Genomic DNA, 25135 nt, shown 5'->3' on the forward strand with positions numbered 1-25135 from the left:
ATTGACTTCTATGATCAAGCCCGCATCCCCTACGGAAGAAACCATGGATCTGATTAGGGGAAATGCACAAAATTGGGGTTACACCACCTTGGTAATTCTTAAATATTCAAGGCCCTTTTTGAGGGATTGTTTCAAAACTTTTCAAGTACAAAGAGAAGAAGGGGATAAAGATTTAATTCCATTTATAACCTCATTTTCATCCATCAACCAAATTATTGCTAGGAAATTAAAATCAAATTTTGAGGAATTAGCAATTAATCAAATTGTATTTTCAAATTCCAAGGTTATTTCAGCCTATAGGAGGCACAGGAACCTTAAGGATTTTTTAGTAAGGGCACGATTGCCACAGGTAATATTTCAGAAACCTCATGCTTGGAAAGACCAATTTTGTACTTTGAACTTTGTTAGAAGTAGAGTAGATAAGAGGATCTTTAAGATTACACAGCAGTTTAGTCCACGTTCTGAAAATTGTATATATTTAATATTTTGTTTAAAATGTGGTCTACAATACGTGGGAGAGACCAGGAATTCTATTTCCACACGTATGATACAACACAAATACAATATTAAAAACAAGAAAAAAATTCATACTCCATTGGTTAAACATTTTTTATTTCATGGCTTTGATGCTTTCAGAGTGGCGGGACTACAAAAGAACTCAATTTGGACAAATGAAGAAAGGAAGAAATTTGAAAGGAAATGGATTTTTTCCTTAAAAACTAAGGAACCAATGGGGATGAATGAGAAATACAATTAGAGAATTTATCTCTGGCCCTAATCCCTAACTCTGACCCCCAACCTCCTTGAGTTCATATATCAATTTCGCCTTCTATGCCTAACCCTAACCTATCCTAACCCTAAGGCCAGGATTATATGCCTAATCCCAACCACTTTTTTAACCCTAACCCTGTCAACCCCTAGCCCTGACCATATCTTTGCCCTAACCCTAACCTTTTTTTTGGGGGGGTGCCTTGATTCATTTATGTCATGCCTAACCCTAACCTTAACCTTTATTATTTTTTTATGAAAAACATGGGGACTGATAAATTAAAAAAAATTGGAATGTTCTTTTAAATATGTATTCAAGGCATTTAAAAGTTATAAATATTACATCGAAATTCATTTAAATACACTCAGAAGGGGTTAAAATAAAAGGGGTTTTATTTCATGGGGTGCATATAAGATTAAAAACAACAAACAGCTTTAGGCGATAAATAGAATTCATGGTTTTAGACACAGGGGGCGGAGACTATAAAAGGGAGGGACAGGCTGCCAGAGAGTTCATTTTAGCTCAGACCTTCGAAGGGTAAACATTTCCTTAGAGAGCCCAGATTAGGGAGTTTTTCTTTGCAGTGTGTCCTGCCTGAAGAAGGTCCACATAGGACCGAAACGTCGCAGCATTTGGACACACTTTTTGTTTATTAAATAGCCCATTCTTGGGATATTTTATTTTATTTCAATAACCCATTTTTAGGGACACTTTTATTTGGATAAAGCCCGTTTTTGGGACAATTTTATTAAACCCGAATTAGGGACACTTTAATTTCACAATTTTATTGCATTTTACATATACATTTTATTTTATAAACATTATATACATTTCATACTTAATCTTATACATTTATATATTTCATTAGTATAACAAAGCTAAACACACATAAATAACACTCATAAAAGAAACCCAATGGGTTCTAGGGATGACGGAGGGGGCTGGACCACTGTCCGTTATGGCAGACGTGGCCAGCGCCCCCGTCAAGATAACTGGGGGTCCCGGGGTGGCGAACGGTCCTGGGGGAAGGCCCGTGCACCTCCTGTCCCCCACGGGGGATGGGTTCAGTTCCCCTTCCCTAACCCTAACCCTAACCCCTAACCCTAACCCTAACCCCTAACCCTAACCCTAACCCTAACCCTAACCCTAACCCTTTATTAATTCTGAAAAAATCTTCTGGGTCTACTTCTCATTTTTATTTCTTTATTCCTTCTTTTACATTTTCCTCCCTTTCTTTGTTGTTATCAGCCCCCCTGTTTTTTTCTCTCTCCCTCCCGCTCACACATATACACCTCATGAACTGTTCCTCCCATAAACCCAGACACACTGGGTCCATCATTATTTGTATTACTATTTTCCACCATTTTTTTTTTTTTTTTTTTTTTTATTATACTTTTATTAATCCATTTATTTACCCATCCACTGATTTATCGGACACTCACCTCACTACATACCCTCACTTGCCATGGACCCAGGTAAACACAAAAAGTGTAGAAAGGACAGATGTGGTTCCTGGGCCCTTGCGCTGGAAGCTGCTCCACTGGGATTCGAACCCGGGCCCCCTGGGTGAGGTGCTTGGTCTTGCCAACTGAGCTAAACATATCTGACAGCTTGGTTGGCACATCACAGAGTTGATCCTGGCTCCTATATTGCCCCAACATAAAGGAGCAACTGCTCCTGGCGGGGATCGAACCCGGCTCCCCCGCGTGACAGGCGCTTGCCCTCTCCACCACACTATCCACACAGTTCATTTCATCCACTTCTTCACTTCACTTTTTATTACAGTCTGGGCAACCCAGTCGGTAGGCCAGTGCTTTATAGGTCTACATTTGACCCCTGAACCCCAACCCTAACCCAATCCTAACCCTGACCCTGAATTTTCTCTAGTCCCTATCTGTTCTTCCTGGTATAAAACATTGGCTTCCCCAAATAGTACTGTTCTGAGATAAAGGACTAGTTTCTTTAGTAAATTTTTGTACTTCAAACCATACTCATCATATTTTTAACAATTGGGTCAGTGGTTTGTTTTATGGGTTAGAGTTAGGGTTTGGCAGTGTATCAGAATAAAAATACAGGGGTAAAGGCAAGCACAGACATTCAGATTCCATTTCTTTCCATTGTGGAACATCCCTTGTTGCAAAATAAAATTTAATAGTCCTTAGTTGTACTGCCCAGTAATACCAAGTTATATTTGGACACTTTAAACTTCCATTACTATGCGGTAGGTGTAAGTTTAAGTTAAGACTTAACTTAATTAGTCCCGCGAGGGGAAATTTGAGTGTTTTCACTCTGTTGTTATATTTTTTATTGTCTTTTATTTTCACACATAGGCCTGAAACACACGCATGCACAGGACCTATATACATGCATTAATATATGGGAGAGATGACAGAGTGAGGGAGCTGCCCCTTGGAGGCGCTCCAAGCAGTTAGGGGTTCAGTGCCTTGCTCAGGGGGCACCTTGGCTGTGCCCAAGAGGTGAACTGGCACCTCTCCAGCTACGAGTCCACACTCCATATTTTTCAAGCAATAGCAAGGATAGTTGAATTCTAGCTTTGCTGTTTTTCCATGTGAAACTAGTAAATAATTTTTTTATTCTCTTTAAAAAATCATCGGGTGGAAACAGTGGGATATTCTGAAATAAATACAGTATCTTAGAAAGTGTGTTCATTTTTATAATGCTGATTCTACCAATCAAGGATAAAGGGAGGGATGTCCATCTATTAACTGACTCTTCTATTTCCAATCACGGAAAGTGTGAAAAACAAAAGAAAGACCAGGGCAAACACAACGACTTTGGTATCCATAGGTGCACCATTGTAACAAAAAACGAACACGCAAAAAGAAGTTTAGAGTAGTCACTAAAAACTACTAAGTAAATTGAAAGAAGCTCAAATTGAACAGGAGCTGCTGCTGCAACTGCTGCCACTCAGGGGTGGCACAAGCGCAATCTAGTAATTTAAATATGACTCCAGTATTCATGAGATTGTTGAAGACCACTTTCTCAGTATCTAAAGGCCAAAATGCCCAGCTTTTACCTTTGAGACCCTTTATTTATTAAAAATACAAAGGTGGCTAGAGAATGACTGAGACGTGTTTGGCCAAATATGGGTGTATGGAGGTACAGTCATGATCCCTTTGTCTCACACAACAGGAAGTAACTTAAGTATTACTCAAAAGTTTCTCTGGTTGAACCAAGAAAGATCCAGGCCCTTAGACCTATACACCCTTCGACCATCTGTAGGTGCTGGTGCTGGACTGGCTTGTTAAGTGAATCCTTGGGGCTACATCCACAAAAGTTTATACACATTATCTAGGCCCACCAAGGACCATGCCCTGTGAATTGCAATTGCAGATTGGTTTTTTTTAATATATACAATGAAAGGATGATCTCCAATAACCTTTGACACTGACTGAGGCCTTCCCAGACCAGTTGCTCTTTTGACCTCATTTGGTCATCAAAGCAGGTGGACGCCTGAAACTTGAACTAGTAGAAATAACTTAGAAATAAATTAGGGCCTCCAACTTCTAGAAACTGGTTTAGAAATGTTTAGTCAGTGATTCTGCACTATTGGTCAGATCTAACATTACAGTATAGACCATTTATTTATTAAAAGTACAAAGGTGGCTCGAGAATAACTTTGACCAGGTCACTGTGGGTCCCTAGAGTCACTCTGGCGGCCCATACAAAGCATTGCAGACAACTCCAATGCATTTTAAATGAGTGGATTCTGTGGGCCCAAGATTAATATTGTTAGGGTCTAATAAAGATAAACTGGATGATACTGAGATATTGGCCTCCAGAGTCTTGATCAAGTGCCCCCTGGTGCCCAAAAATGCAACTACCATGAATAACTGCATACCTGGATACTGGCACTGCGATATTGGCTTACTGGCAAAATGGCCCCAATACACATGAATGAATGGCAGGCCCAACATAGCAAATGTTGTGAAAAACATTCAACTTGTAGGTAAAGCCAGGCAAAAAAGGCCAACTTCTCATGATAAAATCCTAACCCTGACCCTGACCCTGACCCTGGTAGTGGTTCCTAGCCCCACACCTAACCCCGGCCAAAACTGGCCCACATGTGTTTCAACAAAGGTGGGCCACGTCTGTTTCATTTCATATGGGCCGCTTCAGGTTCACATCTGTTTTGTCCAGGCCAGAAGAATGCCTACAGTGCCGGATCATTGCTAGAAGTGGCCCACATCCATCTGCTATCTGGGTTGCCTCTGTCTCCCCACACAACTATGTTGTCGTTAGTCAACATAGGGAGAGACTCTGTGTATATCCCTTCTTTCCTAACCCTTTCTGCACTTATAACTTTAGTCATCTAAAAAACTTTTATCGAATCCCAACCCTTAAAAAAACAACACATGAATGAACACATACAAAGCAAAACAATCAAAGTTTGACTCTCAAACATTTTTCTGACAAACGAGCAGTATAATTAAAATTTTATTTTATTCTTGGTAACATGGCAACAACAATAACAAAACACAACGTGAAGAAGTGTTTCACTAACATGCACTTTGAGACAAACATCGTAATCCAGCACAGCATCCTGCATTTTAACTTTATTCACTGGAACAAGAACTGAATAACTAAACTCACAACTCCGTCAAACACATCTGACCTGCTGCTCTTCACACCTGCTGTCTTACTTTTAAAAGGTGGAAGGTGCCTTCAAGTACATCACATAAAATCCAAGCTTCAGTTCAGTGTGTGAAAAAATGGGAGGTGAATTGTGGGAAGTTTCTTCTTGTGTCTTTGATTCATTCTAACTTTGTCTTCACTTATTTATCATGTTTTATTTTTTTTTACACAACAAAATCAAAACTAAAAAATATAAGGACTAACGCGCCATCATCATGTGACTGAAAAACAAATAAGTACTTTTGGTTCCAACCACATATCTGCAAACTGATTATTTATTATAACAAGCTAATCACTGCAGCTCCAGTTTGATAAAAGGTAAAACACAAAAGAATATGATGGCAGATCCTGATGAAAAACTGACATTCATTCATTCATTCATTCATTCATTCATTCATTCATCCATCCTTTAACAGTCTCACAAAGGGAGTCAGGAGTATTTCCCAGCATGCATGCATGCACAGTACTCTAGGACATGTGACTACAGCATAAAAACATTTTTGTGAACTCTGTGTATCCACAGCTGGATGACAGGGTCAGTAATGTCATTACTTACATTGACCTCCTTAAGACAGTATTATTACTTTGTTAGTTATTTATTTATTTTTTTATTATCATTTTATAAAGATATCATTTTCATTATACAAACTTATCACTTTATGAAGGTATTATTCTATCATGTCTGTAAGTCGTGTCGTAGACCCGTGTGAGGCACAGAAATGTACTGGTTCAATATTCACTGGATGAAAGGATGTTGACCATTCAGAGCTGACTGACCTCCAACTACAAACACAAAGTGATGTCACTGTCCACTCAGAACCTCATTCAGATTTCACGTGTTTTGGCTGAAACTTTCTCACCAGCTGAATAAATGTCCTTAAAAATAAATTCCAGTCCTGAGGTAGTCTGTGTATGTGTGTGTGTGTGTGTGTGTGTGTGTGCACGTGTGTGCACATGTGTGCATTTATTCATTTTAATAGGTGTGTCTGTGTGTGTGTGTGTGTTTCTTAGCATTATTTCTTCATCTTCTTCTGCCGATCCAGAAACTTCTGTCTCCTTTCAACTGGAATCTCATCCAGACTGATCCCATGATTACTGGCCCTGAGACACACACACACACACACACACACACACACACACACACAGAGACAGACAGACAAGTTAGAAACAGAGTCATAATTTTATTTAAGTCTAAAAATAAAATTTAAAAAATTATGCTTTGCAAATACGTGTGTGTGTGTGTGTGTGTGTGTGTGTGTGTGTTTGTTTGTTTGTTTGTTTGTTTGTTTGTTTGTTTGTTTGCTGTTACCCTCCGGTCAGGTCTGGAGGAACGGGAAGAAGTTTATCGAAACCATCTCGTCCTGTCAGCCAGTACGTGTCCATCGTTCCCTTCACCTGGAGGTCAGTCACAACAAATGCGTCATCACACACCAGACTACGAACATGTAAACATCTCTGTCACAGTACAGTCCTGAACCTGATCTGTCTCAGGTTAAACAGTATAACTGTAACAAAGTTAGTTTGAGAGGAAGTCAGTTTTAAATCCAGCAGCTTATGACGTGTTGATCCAACGTTGAGTTCTGACTTTAATATTTTGAAACAAACAGAATTTCTTCTTGATATTTTTTTTTTTACATCATTTCATCATATCATTACGTCATTACTCCTGAAAACATCACCACTGTACATTTGAGCCTAAATCAGTCTATTCTTTTTTTTAAAGTTAACACGCATCGGTCATAACTGACATCAAGTTGTCAAAACTCTTCACATGTTTAGTGTAGCAAAGTCTATGTGGACCTAACTGTGACTACCTTTCCAAAATCCACAAACTTGTTCACACCCTGCCACCAGCGTCCACTCCTTATCTGCAGCACATTTTTTAAACATTAATACTCATATACATTAAACACAGGATGAAGTTAAATACATCAACATTTATAGAATACAGAAAGTGAAATTAACTATGAATCATTTTAAATTCAGCTGACTTAAGTGTGAGCTGAAAACCTGTCCAGGTGTCCTGATTTAGTCTCATTAGCAAACTAAGGACGACTGCCAACAAGATTTTAACTGGACAAATGGATCAAGACCGACAAGTTGTGGCTGGGAGAGGGACAATTCATGAAGGACAGCCAAGTGGAAGCCCAACAGACAAGATCCACAGTTATTATGTTGGGAACTGTCATCTCTCTTTGACAGAGTTCAATTAGTTAGAGTGCAGCCACATTCAGCCACTGCATCAACAGAACTTGTATTCTGGTACATCACAACACGTGTTTGTCCATCGGTGAGAACTCAGCTACATCTTACACCCTTGAACCCTGACTCAACTACATCTTACACGCCTGAACCCTGACTCAACTACATGATACACCCCTGAACCCTGACTCAGCTACATCTTACACCCCTGAACCCTGACTCAACTACATCTTACACCCCTGAACCCTGACTCAACTACATGATACACCCTGACCCTAACGATACATCATTTATCTAATAAAATATGTTTACATTTTTTCATGTATCAGTGATTAAAAACGAGCATGCACAGACCGTCCTGATGAAGTCAGCTCAACATTCTGGTTCAGTCTCTGTATCAGTACGAACTGTCACCCCCAGCCAATCAGGAACTCTGTTGTAGCTGATGATGTAATATTCAGGCCATATCTTGCAGAACAGTAACGGCATTTGCTGAAGCAACAAGCGCTAATCCTAACGTTAACAGAGTAAACACAACAATAAGTGATGTTACTGCAGACATAGTCAATAACAACAAGTAAACAACAACAATAGTTTGACCTCACTGAGTTTCTCACAGGGAGAGATGTCACCGTTCTTCTGAATATATTTGGGAAAAGCTTGATTTATTGATGGGCTCTGATGGTGATGAAGAAGATGTTTCTGGTGTTTTCTTAGTCTGATTGGCTGAAGGACTCTGTCTGTCAAAGTGAATAATACTGCCCACTGCAAGTGTTTGTACGAGCAGCAAGTCCAGACGGACACAGGGAGCAAAACAGGATGTTGAGCTCACGTCGTCAAGACAATTGTGCCAGGCTAGGACACAAAGGATGGCTTCCATCAGAGGGACGGACAGAATATTTTCAGGTGCAACGGAAACTGTCGTTATTGACTTGGTTATTTGTAACCATAAAACTGTGGATATCACCTTTGGTCACAGTCAGCACAATAACACTGCAGCGTTCACAAAAAATGTGACATCAATGTGTCCAGGTAAGACCTCTGTTCAAACACAAAAAGGATACATGATGTGAAGAGCTGGAGATAGACCCAGACAAACTGCCAATACATTCATCTTTGTGGATGAAGCTTGAGATTGAACCTGACATTAAACTTCACAGGACGGATACTGTGATTGGACAAAGAGAGACTGTGGATGTCCAAGGTCAAAGAGGAGCTAACGTCACACTGGGCCTCATCTACAAACAAGTGCATAGAAATGTTCTCAGTCTGCGCATAAAATACGTGCATACGCAAAATTACCATCAGATTCATGACACGTGCACACTGGCTGATTTTGTTTTTACTGCCGTGCATACATTGGTGAATCAGAATCATTTTAAACTGACAGACGTCTACCGCTCTATTTGCCATCAACACAAAGCCACGTCCCCTTTCTCTATTCCAGGTGTGTGATGGAGAAATACATATTAAAGTCCTGACACTGCAGAGTCGGGCCGTCAGTCAGAAACAGCTGATCAAATATTCGTCTCTCTTTCTTTAAACATGTCATTCTCTGATTAGCTCTGTCCTGAAGGACTGGAACATCTTCTTACGGGGTCACGTACGACGTCCGAAATCCTGCTAGGAGATAAATCAGACTGTTTTATACACCCTGTTAATAATGATCATGTCATGGCAGTAGAAACAGTGGGAGGAGCCATATTACAGGCAGATCCAATAAAAACAATGTAAACGTTTTCATGTCAAAATGAACATTGTCAAATAAGCTGGACTGGGACACTCAAGTTTTAGAGTTTAATATTTTAATTCTGACAATAATTCATGAAGATAAAAGAGCATTATTAACCTGACAGTTTTATATATTGTTGTCTCTTGAAGCCTTTTTATTGGACATAGCTTTAATATGTTCATTAAAAAGTGTTTGAATTTTCTGAGACAGCCAGGCCTTCATCATTTCTGAGGGAAATCTAAACGTGTTCGCAGATCAGAAACAAATTCAAGAAAATATTGATGAATCCCAGATTTCTAGTAAAATGTACGGTTTAAGAGCCGATCTGTTTGTGAATGAGGCCCAGAGTGCAGCGCTGCCCATTGGTCCCTACAACACATAGAGGCTTATTTCTGTTCTGGTTAACCTGCATCATCTACTTGTGCCAACGGAGGAAAGAAGTCGAGGGGCAAGAAACTCCCCTACCTTCGATGCTGTGTGAAATAATGTGTCATCCCACAACTCTGCTGCAGTCGCAGACTGGTTTGCTGCACTTCCCCGGGAGAAAGGGTGTGCACAAGGCCGGGCTAAAGTTGCCCGAGCGGCAGCCCATTTGCCCTCTTTGGCTGAGCTGACACTCTGGAGGAAAAAAAAAAAAGTTTTATTTTTGCTGTTGTGGTTCCATAAATAAAACCTGGTGAGACCGTCCTAATGACGTCAGCTCAACATTCTAGATCCCTCTCTGTATCAGTGTAAAACTCGCTGTCACCCTGCCTCATGTCCAGGAACTAAAATCCAATCATGGCCAATCAGGGATCAACACCATAGCTGACAACGTCAGCAGCCAATCAGGGACTGTGTTGTAGCTGATGATGTAATATTCAGGCCGCATCTTGCAGAACAGTAACGTCATTTCCTGATGCCTTTCAGTCTGGATTTCGAGCACATCAAAGCACTGAGACTGCACTTGTAAAAGTTTTACATGACATTCATCTGACCACTGATGCATCAAAGATTTCAGTTCTGGTATTACTGGACCTCAGTGCTGCATTCGACACAGTTGACCATAATATACTACTACTCGACAGACTAGAAAAGTTTGTGGGACTTTCTGGCACTGTGCTAAATTGGTTTAAATCTTATTTACAAGACAGGGATTTCTTTGTGTCACTTGGCAATTATGAATCTGTGCAAACGAAAATTACATGTGGAGTTCCTCAAGGCTCCATTCTTGGGCCTCTTCTGTTCAACATCTATATGCTCCCTCTTGCTCAGATTATGGAATATCATAACATCTCCTACCATACTTATGCAGATGACACACAACTTTACATAACAGTGTCACAGTAAGTCCCCTATATCTACTAAATAAGTGCATTGACGAAATCAATATGTGGATGTGCCAGAATTTTCTACAACTAAACACAGAAAAAACTGAGATAGTTGTTTTTGGCCCCAAAGAACAAAGATCAATAGTCAGTGCTCACCTTGACGCCATGACACTAAAACCTACAAATCAAGCCAGAAATCTTGGTGTAGTTCTGGACTCAGACCTAAATTTCAATAGTCACATTAAGACAATTACTAAATCAGCCTACTGCCACCTCAAAAACATAGCAAGAATAAAAGAATTTCTGTCTAAACAAGTTACAGAAAAACTTGTTCATGCTTTCATTTTCAGCAGGCTGGACTATTGTAACGGTGTCTTCACAGGCCTGAGTAAAAAATCAATCAGACAACTGCAGCTCATCCAGAACGCTGCTGCCAGAGTCCTCACCAACACCAAGAGAGTGGAGCACATTACACCAGTGCTGAAGTCACTGCACTGGCTTCCTGTGTGTCAAAGGATAGACTTTAAACTCTTGTTACTTGTCTTTAAAGCACTAAATGGTCTTGGGCCTAAATACATCCCTGATTTACTTGTATGTTATGAAGCATCCAGACCCCTCAGATCATCTGGAACAGGTTTACTCAGTGTTCCCAGGATCAAAACCAAACAAGGTGAAGCAGCCTTTAGTTTCTATGCTCCCCGCCTGTGGAACAAAACTTTATGCAACTTAAAACATTACTGTTTACTGCAGCTTACCAGTGAACTACATATGTAACTTATTGTTAGGATAATCTGTAGCTATTGTTTTTATATTTGTCTGTTCTTTTTGCTTTATGTTTGCTTTTGTTTTTAATAATCTAAAACACAATTTTATTGTTCCTTTAGTGTTTTATTTTAATGTATTTCTCTTGTAAAGCATATTGAATTGCCTTGTGTATGAATGGTGCTACATAAATAAAATTGCCTTGCCTTGCCTTGAAGCAATAAGCGCTAATCCTAACGGTAGCAGACTAAACACAGCAATAAGTGATCTTACTGCAGACATAGAGTCAATAACAACAAGTACACAGGTTTGACCTCACTGAATTTCTCACAGGAACAAACATTGTCACCGTTATTCTGACAGGATTTGGGAAAAGCTCGATTTATCGACAGGCTCCGTTGGTGATGAAGAAGATGTTCCCAGAACAAATCCAGTGTTCACTGTTGTTTCACCACTAATGACGCTAATGACGGACCAGATATGAGCAGTCTCAAAATTAGAGATCACCACCGTGCAGAACAGTGTCCACAATGCTTCAGACATGTTTTGTTGCTCTGATTGGCTGAAGGAGATTGTCAAGGCAAGTACTCCGGCCCACTGACAGTGTCTGTGGTGGAATCCAGACTGATACAGGATGTCATCAGATGGTCTCACCAGGCAGCATAAATACAAGCAGCACCCCATATTTGCTTAAATTAGACCAAATTAAATCCCCACATCATCCAGACTTTTATTATTTTTGATCGCCATGCCTCCACGGGACACAGAGATGGAGCCACCCAGAGCCAGAAAAGAACACATGCTGAAAAGTGATGCCCTGTGTGCAGCCTGTCATGTGACACTGTGACCTCCAGACTTGGTACTGTCGTTGTTGTTGAGGGCTCTGGTGCCGTCATTCTCTCTAAGATGTGGGAATAATTGATGATGAATGGCTCAATTAATAGGATGCACTACAAATACAAATACAAAATACAAACTTAAGGAGGTCTTTCCTTTAGTTAACACTCATATATTAAATATGATCAATATATCCCTATTAACAGGCTATGTACCACAGTCTTTTAAGGTAGCTGTAATTAAACCTCTACTAAAAAAGCCCACCCTGGATCCAGAGGTGTTAGCCAACTATAGACCAATATCTAATCTTCCCTTTATGTCAAAGATCCTTGAGAAAGTAGTCGCAGACCAGCTGTGTGATTTTCTCCAGGATAATAATTTATTTGAGGAATTTCAGTCAGGATTTAGAGTGCATCATAGCACTGAGACAGCTCTAGTTAAAATTACAAATGACCTTCTGATTGCTTCAGACAAAGGACTCGTCTCTGTATTTGTTTTATTAGATCTTAGTGCGGCGTTTGACACAATTGACCATCAAATTCTACTGCAGAGACTGGATCACTTAATTAGCCTAAAAGGTTCAGCACTAAGCTGGTTTAAATCTTATTTATCTGATCGTTTTCAATTTGTTGACGTTCGTAATGAATCATCCTTACGTACTAAAGTTTGTTTTGGAGTTCCGCAAGGTTCTGTGCTCGGACCAATCCTATTTACTCTATATATGCTTCCTTTAGGTAACATCATTAGAAATCACTCTATAAATTTCCATTGTTATGCGGATGATACACAGTTGTATTTATCGATGAAGCCAGAAGAAAGTAATCAATTAACTAAACTCCATAACTGCCTTAAAGACATAAAAAATTGGATGAGCACCAATTTCCTGATGTTAAATTCAGACAAAACTGAAGTTATTGTTCTTGGCCCCAAACAACTCAGAGACTCTTTATCTGATGACATAGTTTCTCCAGATGGCATTGCTCTGGCCTCTAGCACTACCGTAAGAAACCTCGGAGTAACATTTGATCAAGATTTGTCTTTTAATTCTCATTTAAAACAAACCTCACGGACTGCATTTTTTCATCTGCGTAATATTGCAAAAATTAGGCCTATCCTGACCCGAAAAGATGCAGAAAAATTGGTCCACGCTTTTGTTACCTCAAGGCTGGATTACTGTAACTCTCTATTATCAGGTAGCTCTAGTAAGTCCTTAAAAACTCTCCAGCTAATTCAGAATGCAGCAGCTCGTGTACTAACAGGAACTAAGAAACGAGATCATATTTCTCCTGTTTTAGCTTCTCTGCACTGGCTCCCTGTAAAATCCAGAATTGAATTTAAAATCCTACTGTTAACTTATAAAGCTCTAAATGGTCAAGCTCCGTCATATCTTAGAGAGCTCATGGTGCCATATTATCCCACCAGAACACTGCGCTCTGAGAACGCAGGGTTACTCGTGGTCCCTAAAGTCTCCAAAAGCAGATCAGGAGCCAGAGCCTTCAGCTATCAGGCTCCTCTCCTGTGGAATCATCTTCCTGTTATGGTCCGGGAGGCAGACACCGTCTCCACATTTAAGACTAGACTTAAGACTTTCCTCTTTGATAAAGCTTATAGTTAGGGCCTGGCTCAGGCTTGCCCTGTACCAGCCCCTAGTTAGGCTGACTTAGGCCTAGTCTGCCGGAGGACCCCCTATAATACACCGGGCTCCCTCTCTCTCTCTCTCTCTCTCTCTCTCTCTCTCTCTCTCTCTCTCATCCTATTACTGCATCTTGCTAACTCGGCCATTCTGGATGTCACTAACTCGGCTTCTTCTCCGGAGCCTTTGTGCTCCACTGTCTCTCAGATTAACTCATACCGCAGTGGTGCCTGGACAGCGTGACGTGTGTGGTTGTGCTGCTGCCGTGGTCCTGCCAGATGCCTCCTGCTGCTGCTGCCATCATTAGTCATTAGTCATACTTCTACTGTTATTATACACATATGACTATTGTCACACAAGTATACTGTCAGATATTAATACATACTTTCAACATATTGTACCACAGTAGCCAGAACTATAACTATAATATTATTACTTTCATTAATGTTGTTGTAAGCTACTGTCATTACCTGCATCTCTCTCTCTCTCTCTCTCTCTCTGTCTCATTGTGTCATATGGATTACTGTTAATTTATTATGCTGATCTGTTCTGTACGACATCTATTGCACGTCTGTCCGTCCTGGAAGAGGGATCCCTCCTCAGTTGCTCTTCCTGAGGTTTCTACCGTTTTTTTTCCCCGTTAAAGGGGTTTTTTTGGGGGAGTTTTTCCTTATCCGCTGTGAGGGTCTTAAGGACAGAGGGATGTCGTATGCTGTAAAGCCCTGTGAGGCAAATTGTGATTTGTGATATTGGGCTTTATAAATAAAATTGAAAATTGAAATTGAAATAAAACCCTCCACAAATACTTTGAAACGATGTTCAGCTTGTCACTCTTTCATCTCGTCGTGCCGTATCTATGCTTGCTAGCTAGCTGGCTAACTTCTAGGCAGCCAGCTACATGAAGGTGAGAGCCAGCAGATACAGAAAGAGCTGAAGAATGCTTCCCTCAGCTGGTAAAGGGAGAACAGAGCTGGAATCAGACAACCAGCAGCTGAAACATTATGATAGAAACATCATGTCAAATGACTGTACAATTAATAAAAGATCTAATGTGTAGGATTCAGAGATCTTTGACAGAAATTAAATAAACTAAGCACAAAAACTAATAAAATGTGTGTTTGGTAGATTATTTCTTTGTTGTAACAAAGCTTCTTCGCAATAAATCTTATGCCGTTGGAAAGCCTGTTTATTTCCCTTTAAAATGGTTACACATTTGTAAGGAATGTGCATTTGTGGTATGAGCAGCAGAGCTGAGTATGTGGGTTGCGCCCATGAAAAATTTGCCAAATCTTCCCAACCAATGCCAAACAGCTTTTTTTTCTTTTTTTTTTTGCAAATGTCATTACTTTTTGTGCTTTGTTTATAATGTTAATACACCTGAAAACATGGTTAGTGTTTTCTTTACCATAGTTTATGTCTACACAGGGAGCAGGTCCTTTTCTACAGAGATCGCCATGTTGCACTGTATGTTTCTACAGCAGCCAAGAAGGGACAAACAAACACTGACTCTAGATAGAGACATTCATGCTTTTGTGTTGGCCACTGTAGTTCTCCTACATACTTGTCACATGGAGAAGTTTCAGCTGGTTGTAATCTGCAGTCTCACTACTAGATGACACTAAATCCTACACACCAGACCTTGATTAGAAGTCAGCCCATTTTCTCAGAAGTATGTTTGCTTAGTTTGTAGGTCTGCTAATAACGAAATTAAATATGAAGATTTGAATAAATCATACACATTTTAATTTTTATATCTGTGCATATAGGGAATGAGTTTAGTTTTTAACATGATATCAAACAAAGTGCTGCTGTGCTAAAGGCTAAGACAGCATCAGACAGCCTGGTGTTCAAATCAAACACTTCTATGAGAGCTACACTGAAATATGTCAAGCCACAGAACATTTTGTGATTGTTCTGTATTCGACAACATATTTTAACACACAACAACAGTTTAGTTCCTGGAATACACCAACAGTTATCGTGTCACTGGAAAGTAAGGAGAGCAGAACATCTGTATAATTTAGTTGTTCTTTCAATAATTTAATAGGTGTAAACACCTGTAAGAGCATATAAAAAAGCCTGAGCTTTAAGACACTTGATGTTACTGCAGAGTAAAAGGTGCATTCTCAAAATGCCTTTCTGCTCCACTGTCTCTCAGATTAACTCATATCACAGCAGTGCCTGGATAGTGTGACGTGTGTGGTTGTGTTGTTGCCGTGGTCCTGCCAGATGCCTCCTGCTGCTGCTGCCATCATTAGACCTTAGTCATACTTCTACTGTTATTATTACACATATGATTATTGTCACACGTGTATACTATCAGATATTAATATATTATTATTAATTATGATATTATTACTTTCATTAATGTTGTTGTAAGCTACTGTCATTACCGTCTATCCTGCATCTCTCTCTGTCTCTCTCTCTGTCTCTCTCTCTCTCTGTCTCTCTCTTTCTCTCTCTGTCTCTTTCTCTCTCTCTCTCTCTGTCTCATTGTGTCATACAGATTACTGTTAATTTATTATGTCGATCTGTTCTGTACGACATCTATTGCTCGTCTGTCCGTCCTGGAAGAGGGATCCCTCCTCAGTTGCTCTTCCTGAGGTTTCTACCGTTTTTTCCCCGTTAAAGGATTTTTTGGGGAGTTTTTCCTGATCTGCTGTGAGGGTCATAAGGACAGAGGGATGTCGTATGCTGTAAAGCCCTGTGAGGCAAATTGTGATTTGTGATCTTGGGCTTTATGAATAAAATTGAATTTAATTGAATTGAATTGAAAATAACCTGGAAAATTTTGGACACAGATTTAAGGTTAAATCCGGGGTGGGCTGTTTAATTTTGGCTTTGTTGGGAAAAACTCCCAAACTAACCTCTGATTATAGAGATAACTGGATGTCCACTCGTCCTCCTGTCTTCAGGACACTTTGTCCAATCACAGGACATTTCAGAGAGGCCGTGTTCCTACTGGCTGTTCTACAGATGGAGATGAGCGTGTCTGATTCAGTGGAGAAAGTTTCTGTTCCTGCAGTGACGACAACAACTGTTTACACTGCAGAGCAACTCAGGACGGACTGATTAGACACAGAGTCTGACAACGAACCAATAATAACACCAGTCAGTGTCAGTAAAGAGTTTCAGAAATGGAGAGAAAATGTTGCCAACAGTTCAGCTTTGTGCTAACCTGAGCTAAAGGCTCACCATAACTAATGTTAGCAACAGCCTCAAATCACAGTATGTCCTCCACTTCACTCCCCGCTGTGAAAGACTACCTCACCTAGACTAACACCAAGAGCTGCAGCAGCCTGAATTCTACTGGATCAAACCCTTTCAGGACTTGTTGTTTTTATTTTTCACATATAATTTAAATGTGCACAGATTTAGGAAACATAAAACATATTGAAGCAAACTGCTGCAGCTCAGACTCATCCTTGTGACATTAAGTGATGTGTTGAATGTCTTAGGCCTAGTCTGCCAGAGGACCCCCCTATAATACACCGGGCACCTTCTCTCCTTCTCTCTCTTTTATTCTATTACTGCATCTTGCTAACTCGGCCATTCTGGATGTCACTAACTCGGCTTCTTCTCCGGAGCCTTTGTGCTCCACTGTCTCTCAGATTAACTCATATCACAGCGGTGCCTGGACAGTGTGACGTGTGTGGTTGTGCTGCTGCCGTGGTCCTGCCAGATGCCTCCTGCTGCTGCTGCCATCATTAGTCATTAGTCATACTTCTACTGTTACTATACACATATGACTATTGTCACACATGTATACTGCCAGATATTAATACATACTTTCAACATATTGTACCACAGTAGCCAGAACTATAACTATAATATTATTACTTTCAGTAATGTTGTTGTAAGCTACTGTCATTACCTGCATCTCTCTCTCTCTCTCTCTCTCTCTCTCTCTGTCTCATTGTGTCATGCGGATTACTCTTAATTTATTATGCTGATCTGTTCTGTACGACATCTATTGCACGTCTGTCCGTCCTGGAAGAGGGATCCCTCCTCAGTTGCTCTTCCTGAGGTTTCTACCATGTTTTTCCCCGTTAAAGGGTTTTTTGGGGAGTTTTTCCTGATCAGCTGTGAGGGTCATAAGGACAGAGGGATGTCGTATGCTGTAAAGCCCTGTGAGGCAAATTGTGATTTGTGATATTGGGCTTTATAAATAAAATTGATTGATTGATTGATTGATTGATTGAATGTGACGTTTTAGGATGATTTATGTGGAACATAATTTAAAGATAAATGGTTTCTGTCATCCTCTCTGTTGTTGTCCATCATTATTAATGAGTCAAGGTTTTCAGAGTGAGAAGTGATATCACTGTTTTGGTCGAATCACCTGAGATGTGTTGGAAGAGTTTTGGTAGTTTGACTGAGTTTTGGAGTAGACATTCACTATTTGGATCAGATGCATGTTGGTGTGCAGACTGTGTGAAGAGTTTTGAAAAAAGTGGCTTCAGTATTGACCGATGCTTGATCTGTGATAACATTGATTTGAAATGATTGATGGATCAGTAATTTTGGTCACTTGTTGAACACTTCAGTTGGAGCTTGTTAAACAACACGTCAGTTCTTCAGTTCAGACTATGAAATGTTTTTAGGCTCAGTTTCAGGAAATCAGAAATCTGAGTCATGAAATGTAGAAATTAAATTCAGTTATATTGTTTTTAAAATGTTCCCTAATGTTTCATGTTGACACCATGAAGTGATATTCTACATCTCTGAAGCTAAATGTCTGAGCAGGTGAGTATACCTGTGCCTTTCTGGTGTCTATATGGTATCCCGCCTTGAGACTGGTCAGGACCTTCACTGTGCTCAGACTGATGTGGATCCTGTAGGCTGGAGACCACAAACACCACAACAAGAGAAACACTTAGCTCAGATCAGAATATTTCCTGCACAATCTCTGTTAATAAATCTCTGATGTTAGTGTTTTCTACATACGCAGTCCGGTGGCTTCCATGTGTGAGGCCGTTGTCACTGTGTCTCCAAACAGACAATACCTGGGCATGGTGAGACCGACCACACCTGCTACCACCGCACCTGAAGACACAGGTTCACTCATGTGTTTCGTCATCAACTTTAACCCAGGTAAGCTTGTTTTTTTTTAACACAGCTCTTATCACGTAGACAAAAGTTTTATTTACCATGACAACAACCAAAATGACTGATCACCTGACAGTTTCTGACTCCTCAGAGTTTACTGACCACACAGAACATGTGGTCAGTGCACAAACTGTTTATGTTTAGTAGTTTGGTTATGAAGTTCCACAAGGTTCTGAACCTGGACCAGTTCAGTTCACTTTATTTATTATTTGCTTCCATTAGGTAACATCATTAGAAAACCCTCTGTAAACTTCCATTTTTATGCAGATGAAACACAGTTAAATCCATCAATCTTAAGAAACAGATCAGCTAACTAAACTTCAGGACATAAAACTCTGTCTACAAATATAGTTTCTCTGAATGACCTCTGACCAATGACACAACCCTAAGGACCCTTGCAGAAATATTTGATCAGATAAAACAAACTTCACAGACTGAGTTCTTCCATCTGTGCAATATAACAGAAATGATCCTGCCTCAGAGAAACTGCTCAGAACATCTGTCCTCTCTGGACCGGGGCATAACAAGTCTTTAAAAACTCTCCAGCTGATCCAGAACACCGTGGTACTGGCTCCCTGTAAAATTCTTCTTCTCACTTACAGAGCTCTAAATGTTGCGTCATATCTTAGAGAGCTCATAGTGCCCCATCATCCCACCAGAACACTGCGCTCTGAGAATGCAGGGTTACTGTGGGTCCTAAAGAGGAGCCAGAGCCTTCAGCTATCAGGCTCCTCTTCTGTGAGCTGGCAGAAAAGCTGGAGGACTGAACTGTAGAAACATGACGATGACCAGCAGAGTTTTTCACATATGAAAAAGTGATCAAATGTGTGTGTGTGTGTGTGTGTGTGTGTGTGTGTCTCTTTGTGTCTGTGTGTGTACCTGTGTGCAATCCGATGCGTATTTTGACTTTGATCTCAGGCATATGTCTGATCTTAAAAGCTGCTATCGAGTGCAGGATGTCCAGAGACATGTTGGCCACTTCACCTGCGTGTCGATTCCCATTTCTGTTGGGAATACCTGAAGCCACCATGTAGGCATCACCTATCGTTTCTACCTGCAAATACCACACACACAAACACCTTACAGCAGTTTGATGGGTACATTTATTAAAAATATATTGATCAGACATGTTTACTGATGCTCAATAACTCCTCATCAACAAAATCTTTTTTAAAAAATAAAGTGAGCATTTAGACGTCAATTGAGTGAAACGCTTTGACTCCACAAAGCTGTCTTGAGTCTCCAGGTGTTTAAGTAGAGATCACAGTGACACACCTGGACAAACAAAGGTGCGTAAATCTATTTTTGTTAACTTTTAGCCTATTTAAAATTTAAACTACGGAGAGTTTCAGTAAAACTCAGATTTAGTCTTAACGAAGCTTCAAACTGAGAGGGAAAAGAAGAGGAGTTTATTAATTCAACCTGTGGACGAACCAACAGTGGTGAGAGAAACGTTAAAGGTTCCTACCTTGTAAACATCATGTGTGGCAATGATGGCATCAAACATGGTGTAGAGGTCATTCAGCAGGTCGACCACCTACACACACACAGTGTCAGGGTTAGTGATGTGAACAGGGTGAGGGGTCAGGGTCAGTAAGTCCTTAAAAACTCTCCAGCTAATTCAGAATGCAGCAGCACGTGTACTAACAGGAACTAAGAAACGAGATCATATTTCTCCTGTTTTAGCTTCTCTGCACTGGCTCCCTGTAAAATCCAGAATTGAATTTAAAATCCTACTGTTAACTTATAAAGCTCTAAATGGTCAAGCTCTGTCATATCTTAGAGAGCTCATAGTGCCATATTATCCCACCAGAACACTGCGCTCTGAGAACGCAGGGTTACTCGTGGTCCCTAAAGTCTCCAAAAGTAGATCAGGAGCCAGAGCCTTCAGCTATCAGGCTCCTCTCCTGTGGAATCATCTTCCTGTTACGGTCCGGGAGGCAGACACCGTCTCCACATTTAAGACTAGACTTAAGACTTTCCTCTTTGATAAAGCTTATAGTTAGGGCTGGCTCAGGCTTGCCCTGTACCAGCCCCTAGTTAGGCTGACTTAGGCCTAGTCTGCCAGAGGACCCCCCTATAATACACCGGGCACCTTCTCTCCTTCTCTCTCTCGTATTCTATTACTGCATCTTGCTAACTCGGCCGTACTGCATGTCACTAACTCAGCTTCTTCTCCGGAGCCTTTGTGCTCCACTGTCTCTCAGGTTAACTCATATCACAGCGGTGCCTGGACAGCGTGACGTGTGTGGTTGTGCTGCTGCCGTGGTCCTGCCAGATGCCTCCTGCTGCTGCTGCCATCATTAGTCATTAGTCATACTTCTACTGTTATTATACACATATGACTATTGTCACACATGTATACTGCCAGATATTAATACATACTTTCAACATATTGTACCACAGTAGCCAGAACTATAACTATAATATTATTACTTTCAATAATGTTGTTGTAAGCTACTGTCATTACCGTCTCTTTCTGTCTCTATGTCTCTTTCTCTCTCTCTGTCTCATTGTGTCATACAGATTACTGTTAATTTATTATGTTGATCTGTTCTGTACGACATCTATTGCACGTCTGTCCGTCCTGGAAGAGGGATCCCTCCTCAGTTGCTCTTCCTGAGGTTTCTACCGTTTTTTCCCTGTTAAAGGGTTTTTTTGGGGAGTTTTTCCTGATCAGCTGTGAGGGTCATAAGGACAGAGGGATGTCATATGCTGTAAAGCCCTGTGAGGCAAATCGTGATTTTTGATATTGGGCTTTATAAATAAAATTGATTGATTGATCGATTGATTGATTGATAAACATGGTCAGGGTCAGGCTCAGTGATGTAAACAGGGTCAGGGTCGATGATGTAAACAGGGTGAGGGGTCAGGTTTACTGATGTAAACAGGGTCAGTGTCAAGGTCAGTGATGTAAACGGTGAGGGGTCAGGGTCAGTGATGTAAACAGGGTCAGTGTCAGGGCTAGCTGGGTTTTCAACAGTTTGTACCTCAATGGGTTCACTGAGAGCTGAGATGGTTGTAAATCCAACGATGTCACTAAAGTAAAGCGTGCAGTCTGAATAATGTTCAGGTTGGACTGGCTTCCCTTTCTTCAGAGCCTGAGCCACGGACCTGAAACACACATGTTTTTTACGATTTAAAACAAACTTCCATCCTTCGTAAGTTCCTGAGCCTTCTGTTGTGTTAAATAAAGCTGCTGGTTTCTTTTTGTTTGCTGTTCTCTTTACAGACATGCTTTTTAATCCTCCATTTGTCTCCATGTTGTCCTGAGTGTCAGCTGAATGACGTGAGCAACTGCTGTTTGGATCAGCAGACAACAATCAACTGAAGAAAACTGAGACACATGATGATTCTTTATGGACGTTTATTCTGAATGGACATCAGAGGTAATGAGACGTCACACTGAATTATGTCAACATGTTTCTTCGTAGAAGTAGTAAGTAAATAAATAGATGTATGTAAGTGCTGAAGAAGAGGAGGAGGAAGAGTCTTCACTTTAGTGTCTCTGCCTCCACTTCAACTCTCTCTTGTCTTTGTCCTGCTGAATGTCCATGTCCTTTACAGACCATAATATCACCACAGTTGCAACATTCTGACTGCTGAGTTAAAGTTTAAATGTGTCTTACTTTGGCAGGAGTTGTCCGACCAGCTTCTCTGTCTTGTTTCTCTCAACCTCCAGTTCGTCTGTTCGTTCTCTGATCAGATCCTCCAGGTTCGAACTGTACTGCTCCAACATTCGCAACATGGAGTCAATGATGTTTGCTCTCTTTCCTCTGTTAATGCCACGAAACTGCAAACACAAAGGACAAACCAGATCATAACAAGTTTGAAGGGCTAGGACGTTCCCTGATTGAGAAAGAGTCAAACATACAGAGACAGTTCAGGACATGAGCCAGCAGATGGCAGCAGTGCAGCTCGTCTTACCTGTTTAAAAATGTCATCAAAGCTCGGCCTCTTACTCGGATCTTCATTCCAACATTCATTCATCAGACTGAGACACTCAGCAGGAGCTTCATCCACTGAAACCAGAGGTCTACAGAGAGGAGGAGGCTGCTTCAGACGCTCCACGATCTCTGAGAGACAGACAGACAGATAGACAGACAGACAGGTGGTTAGATAGGTTGTCTACAGAGAGGAGGAGGCTGCTTCAGACACTCCACAATCTCTGAGAGACAGACAAACAGATAGACAGACAGACAGACAGACAGACAGAAAGATGGACATCCTGTCTCACCGTGGGCAGGCATGTCCATCATGGCATACGGCAGGGTTCGTGAGATCACTTCCTGTATGATGATGGAGAAACTGAAGACGTCTCCAGCAAAAGAACCTCCCCGGACTGGATTCCTCAAGAGCTCTGGAGCTGTCCACAGCAGCTCTGATAGACAGACAGGTAGAGACAGAGGGACAGACGGGTAGAGACAGACAGGTGGAGACAGACAGGTAGAGACAGAGACAGACAGGAAGTCAGTGCGTCTTTATAACCTTTGACCTTGTTATTGTTCCTTGTGGTTCATAGAAACATTTCAGCAGTAGAAACTGAAAAAACCTTCAGCCTCACATTTCACTGTCAGAATGATGACGACAGAAAACCGATCGGTCAGAAGACTCGGAGCAATTTGGCGGTTCAGCTGTAACACTGTTGGATTTTTTTTAATGTGACTCAGTTCACTGAACTGAAGCGAACATTATAAAAAAAAATGTTGCGCTGTGGAAACGGCCGCTTGTCTGTTGGACAAAATATCTGAGTGAAACACTTCCTGGTCGCAGGCATGTTAGAGGAACACCAAATTTACTCTGTGTTTCTGGTTTTGCTTTGTTGTTAAGTTCGATCACGTTTATAGAAGGAGGTCATGAGCAGCATCTTGTTGAACCTTTCATCTTTTGAATGAGACAAGTGAGATTGTACTGAAGGAGCAAACGGGTCCTGATGAGAGACAGACAGATTATGTGTTAACCTTGTTAAAAAGACAGTGAACACAGATCCTGGGTCACTTCCTGTCATCAGGTCAGATCACATTCTCACCTGAAGTGAACCACATTTTAGTTCAACATTTTTGGGCAGACCAGTTTGGTTGTTTGGTTCACACCAGAATTTGAACAAACGTTGACACCACCTCAAACCAACCGGACCACACGACAAAACACTCCACTGTTCAGGTGAAATGGACCCAAAAGCTCAGGGACAGAACACCCATAAAGACCCTCATAGACTTTATCATTGATAGCCTTTTGTTTAGTTATTCTTGGTTTAATTTCATCTAATTTGTTTGTTTGTTTGTTTGTTTATTTGCACTTATAAAAAAGAAACATTACACAGATAAGAAAGAAAATAGACAAGATGTGCAGGAGAGGTCATAAAAAACCCGAATGGGCTTACAAGCGGCCCCCCCTCCTAACAAATAACAATTACAAAACTATATAAGCTTCGGACATAGGCTTACGTCTGAGCTTATACACACACACACACTCAAATTAATGCAATAAATGATATCTCAGAATCATATGATACCTCAGAATACAATTAAATAGTCCAAAGATATATTTGAATGAAATAAGAATAAAACGAAAAACACAAATGTGTTAAAAAATCGTTAAACTCTGCTTCAGCCTTCTTTTAAATGCAGATAATGTTGAGCATGTTTCACTTAGATGTTTTAAACTGTTCCACAGCACAACACCTTGGTAGATAAATGAAAATTTTGCAATAGCGGTTCTACAGAAGGGGATATGCAAATCATTCCTCTTTCTTGTGGAATAAGAATGATAATAAGAATTAAACTCAAAATAATTATGAAAATGCTTCGGTAAAGAAAATGGAAAACATATGACTTTGTACATCAAGATTCCTGTTTGATACTTATTCACATTGTAGATTGTTAGTATTTGTAATTTTTTAAACAGAGGTGTGGATGGAGCTAAATATAGAGAGTTAGTGGCAATTCTTACAAAGGATTTTTGGAGTCTATGAATTGGCTGTAAGTAAGAAGGATGAGTGCTAGCCCAGATTAAATTGCAATAAGAGATATGAGAATAAATTAAGCTGTAGTACAAGGTTAATAAAGTACTTATTTTTAAATAGGGTTTAACCTTTTTTATGATACCTAAGGATTTTGAGACCT

General features: G+C 40.5%; 1 protein-coding gene across 2 annotated transcripts in view; it reads right to left on the minus strand.

Moving 5' to 3' along the window:
• Positions 1-5214: 5214 nt before the first annotated feature.
• LOC117246109 (retinal guanylyl cyclase 2-like) overlaps positions 5215-25135 on the minus strand; it is a 57938-nt gene continuing 38017 nt past the window's right edge. For both annotated transcript variants that reach the window (XM_033609843.2, XM_078164148.1), the window contains 10 exons: positions 23248-23391; positions 22938-23086; positions 22640-22803; positions 22001-22124; positions 20479-20547; positions 19890-20064; positions 18849-18947; positions 18658-18743; positions 6735-6820; positions 5215-6526 (listed from right to left, as the gene is read on the minus strand). In XM_033609843.2, coding sequence (XP_033465734.2) covers positions 6439-6526; positions 6735-6820; positions 18658-18743; positions 18849-18947; positions 19890-20064; positions 20479-20547; positions 22001-22124; positions 22640-22803; positions 22938-23086; positions 23248-23391 — 1184 coding nt within the window. In that variant the 3' untranslated portion in view covers positions 5215-6438. The remainder of the gene's footprint in view (positions 6527-6734; positions 6821-18657; positions 18744-18848; positions 18948-19889; positions 20065-20478; positions 20548-22000; positions 22125-22639; positions 22804-22937; positions 23087-23247; positions 23392-25135) is intronic.

The sequence above is a fragment of the Epinephelus lanceolatus genome, chromosome 22, assembly GCF_041903045.1.
Source record: "Epinephelus lanceolatus isolate andai-2023 chromosome 22, ASM4190304v1, whole genome shotgun sequence".
NCBI lineage: Eukaryota > Metazoa > Chordata > Actinopteri > Perciformes > Serranidae > Epinephelus > Epinephelus lanceolatus.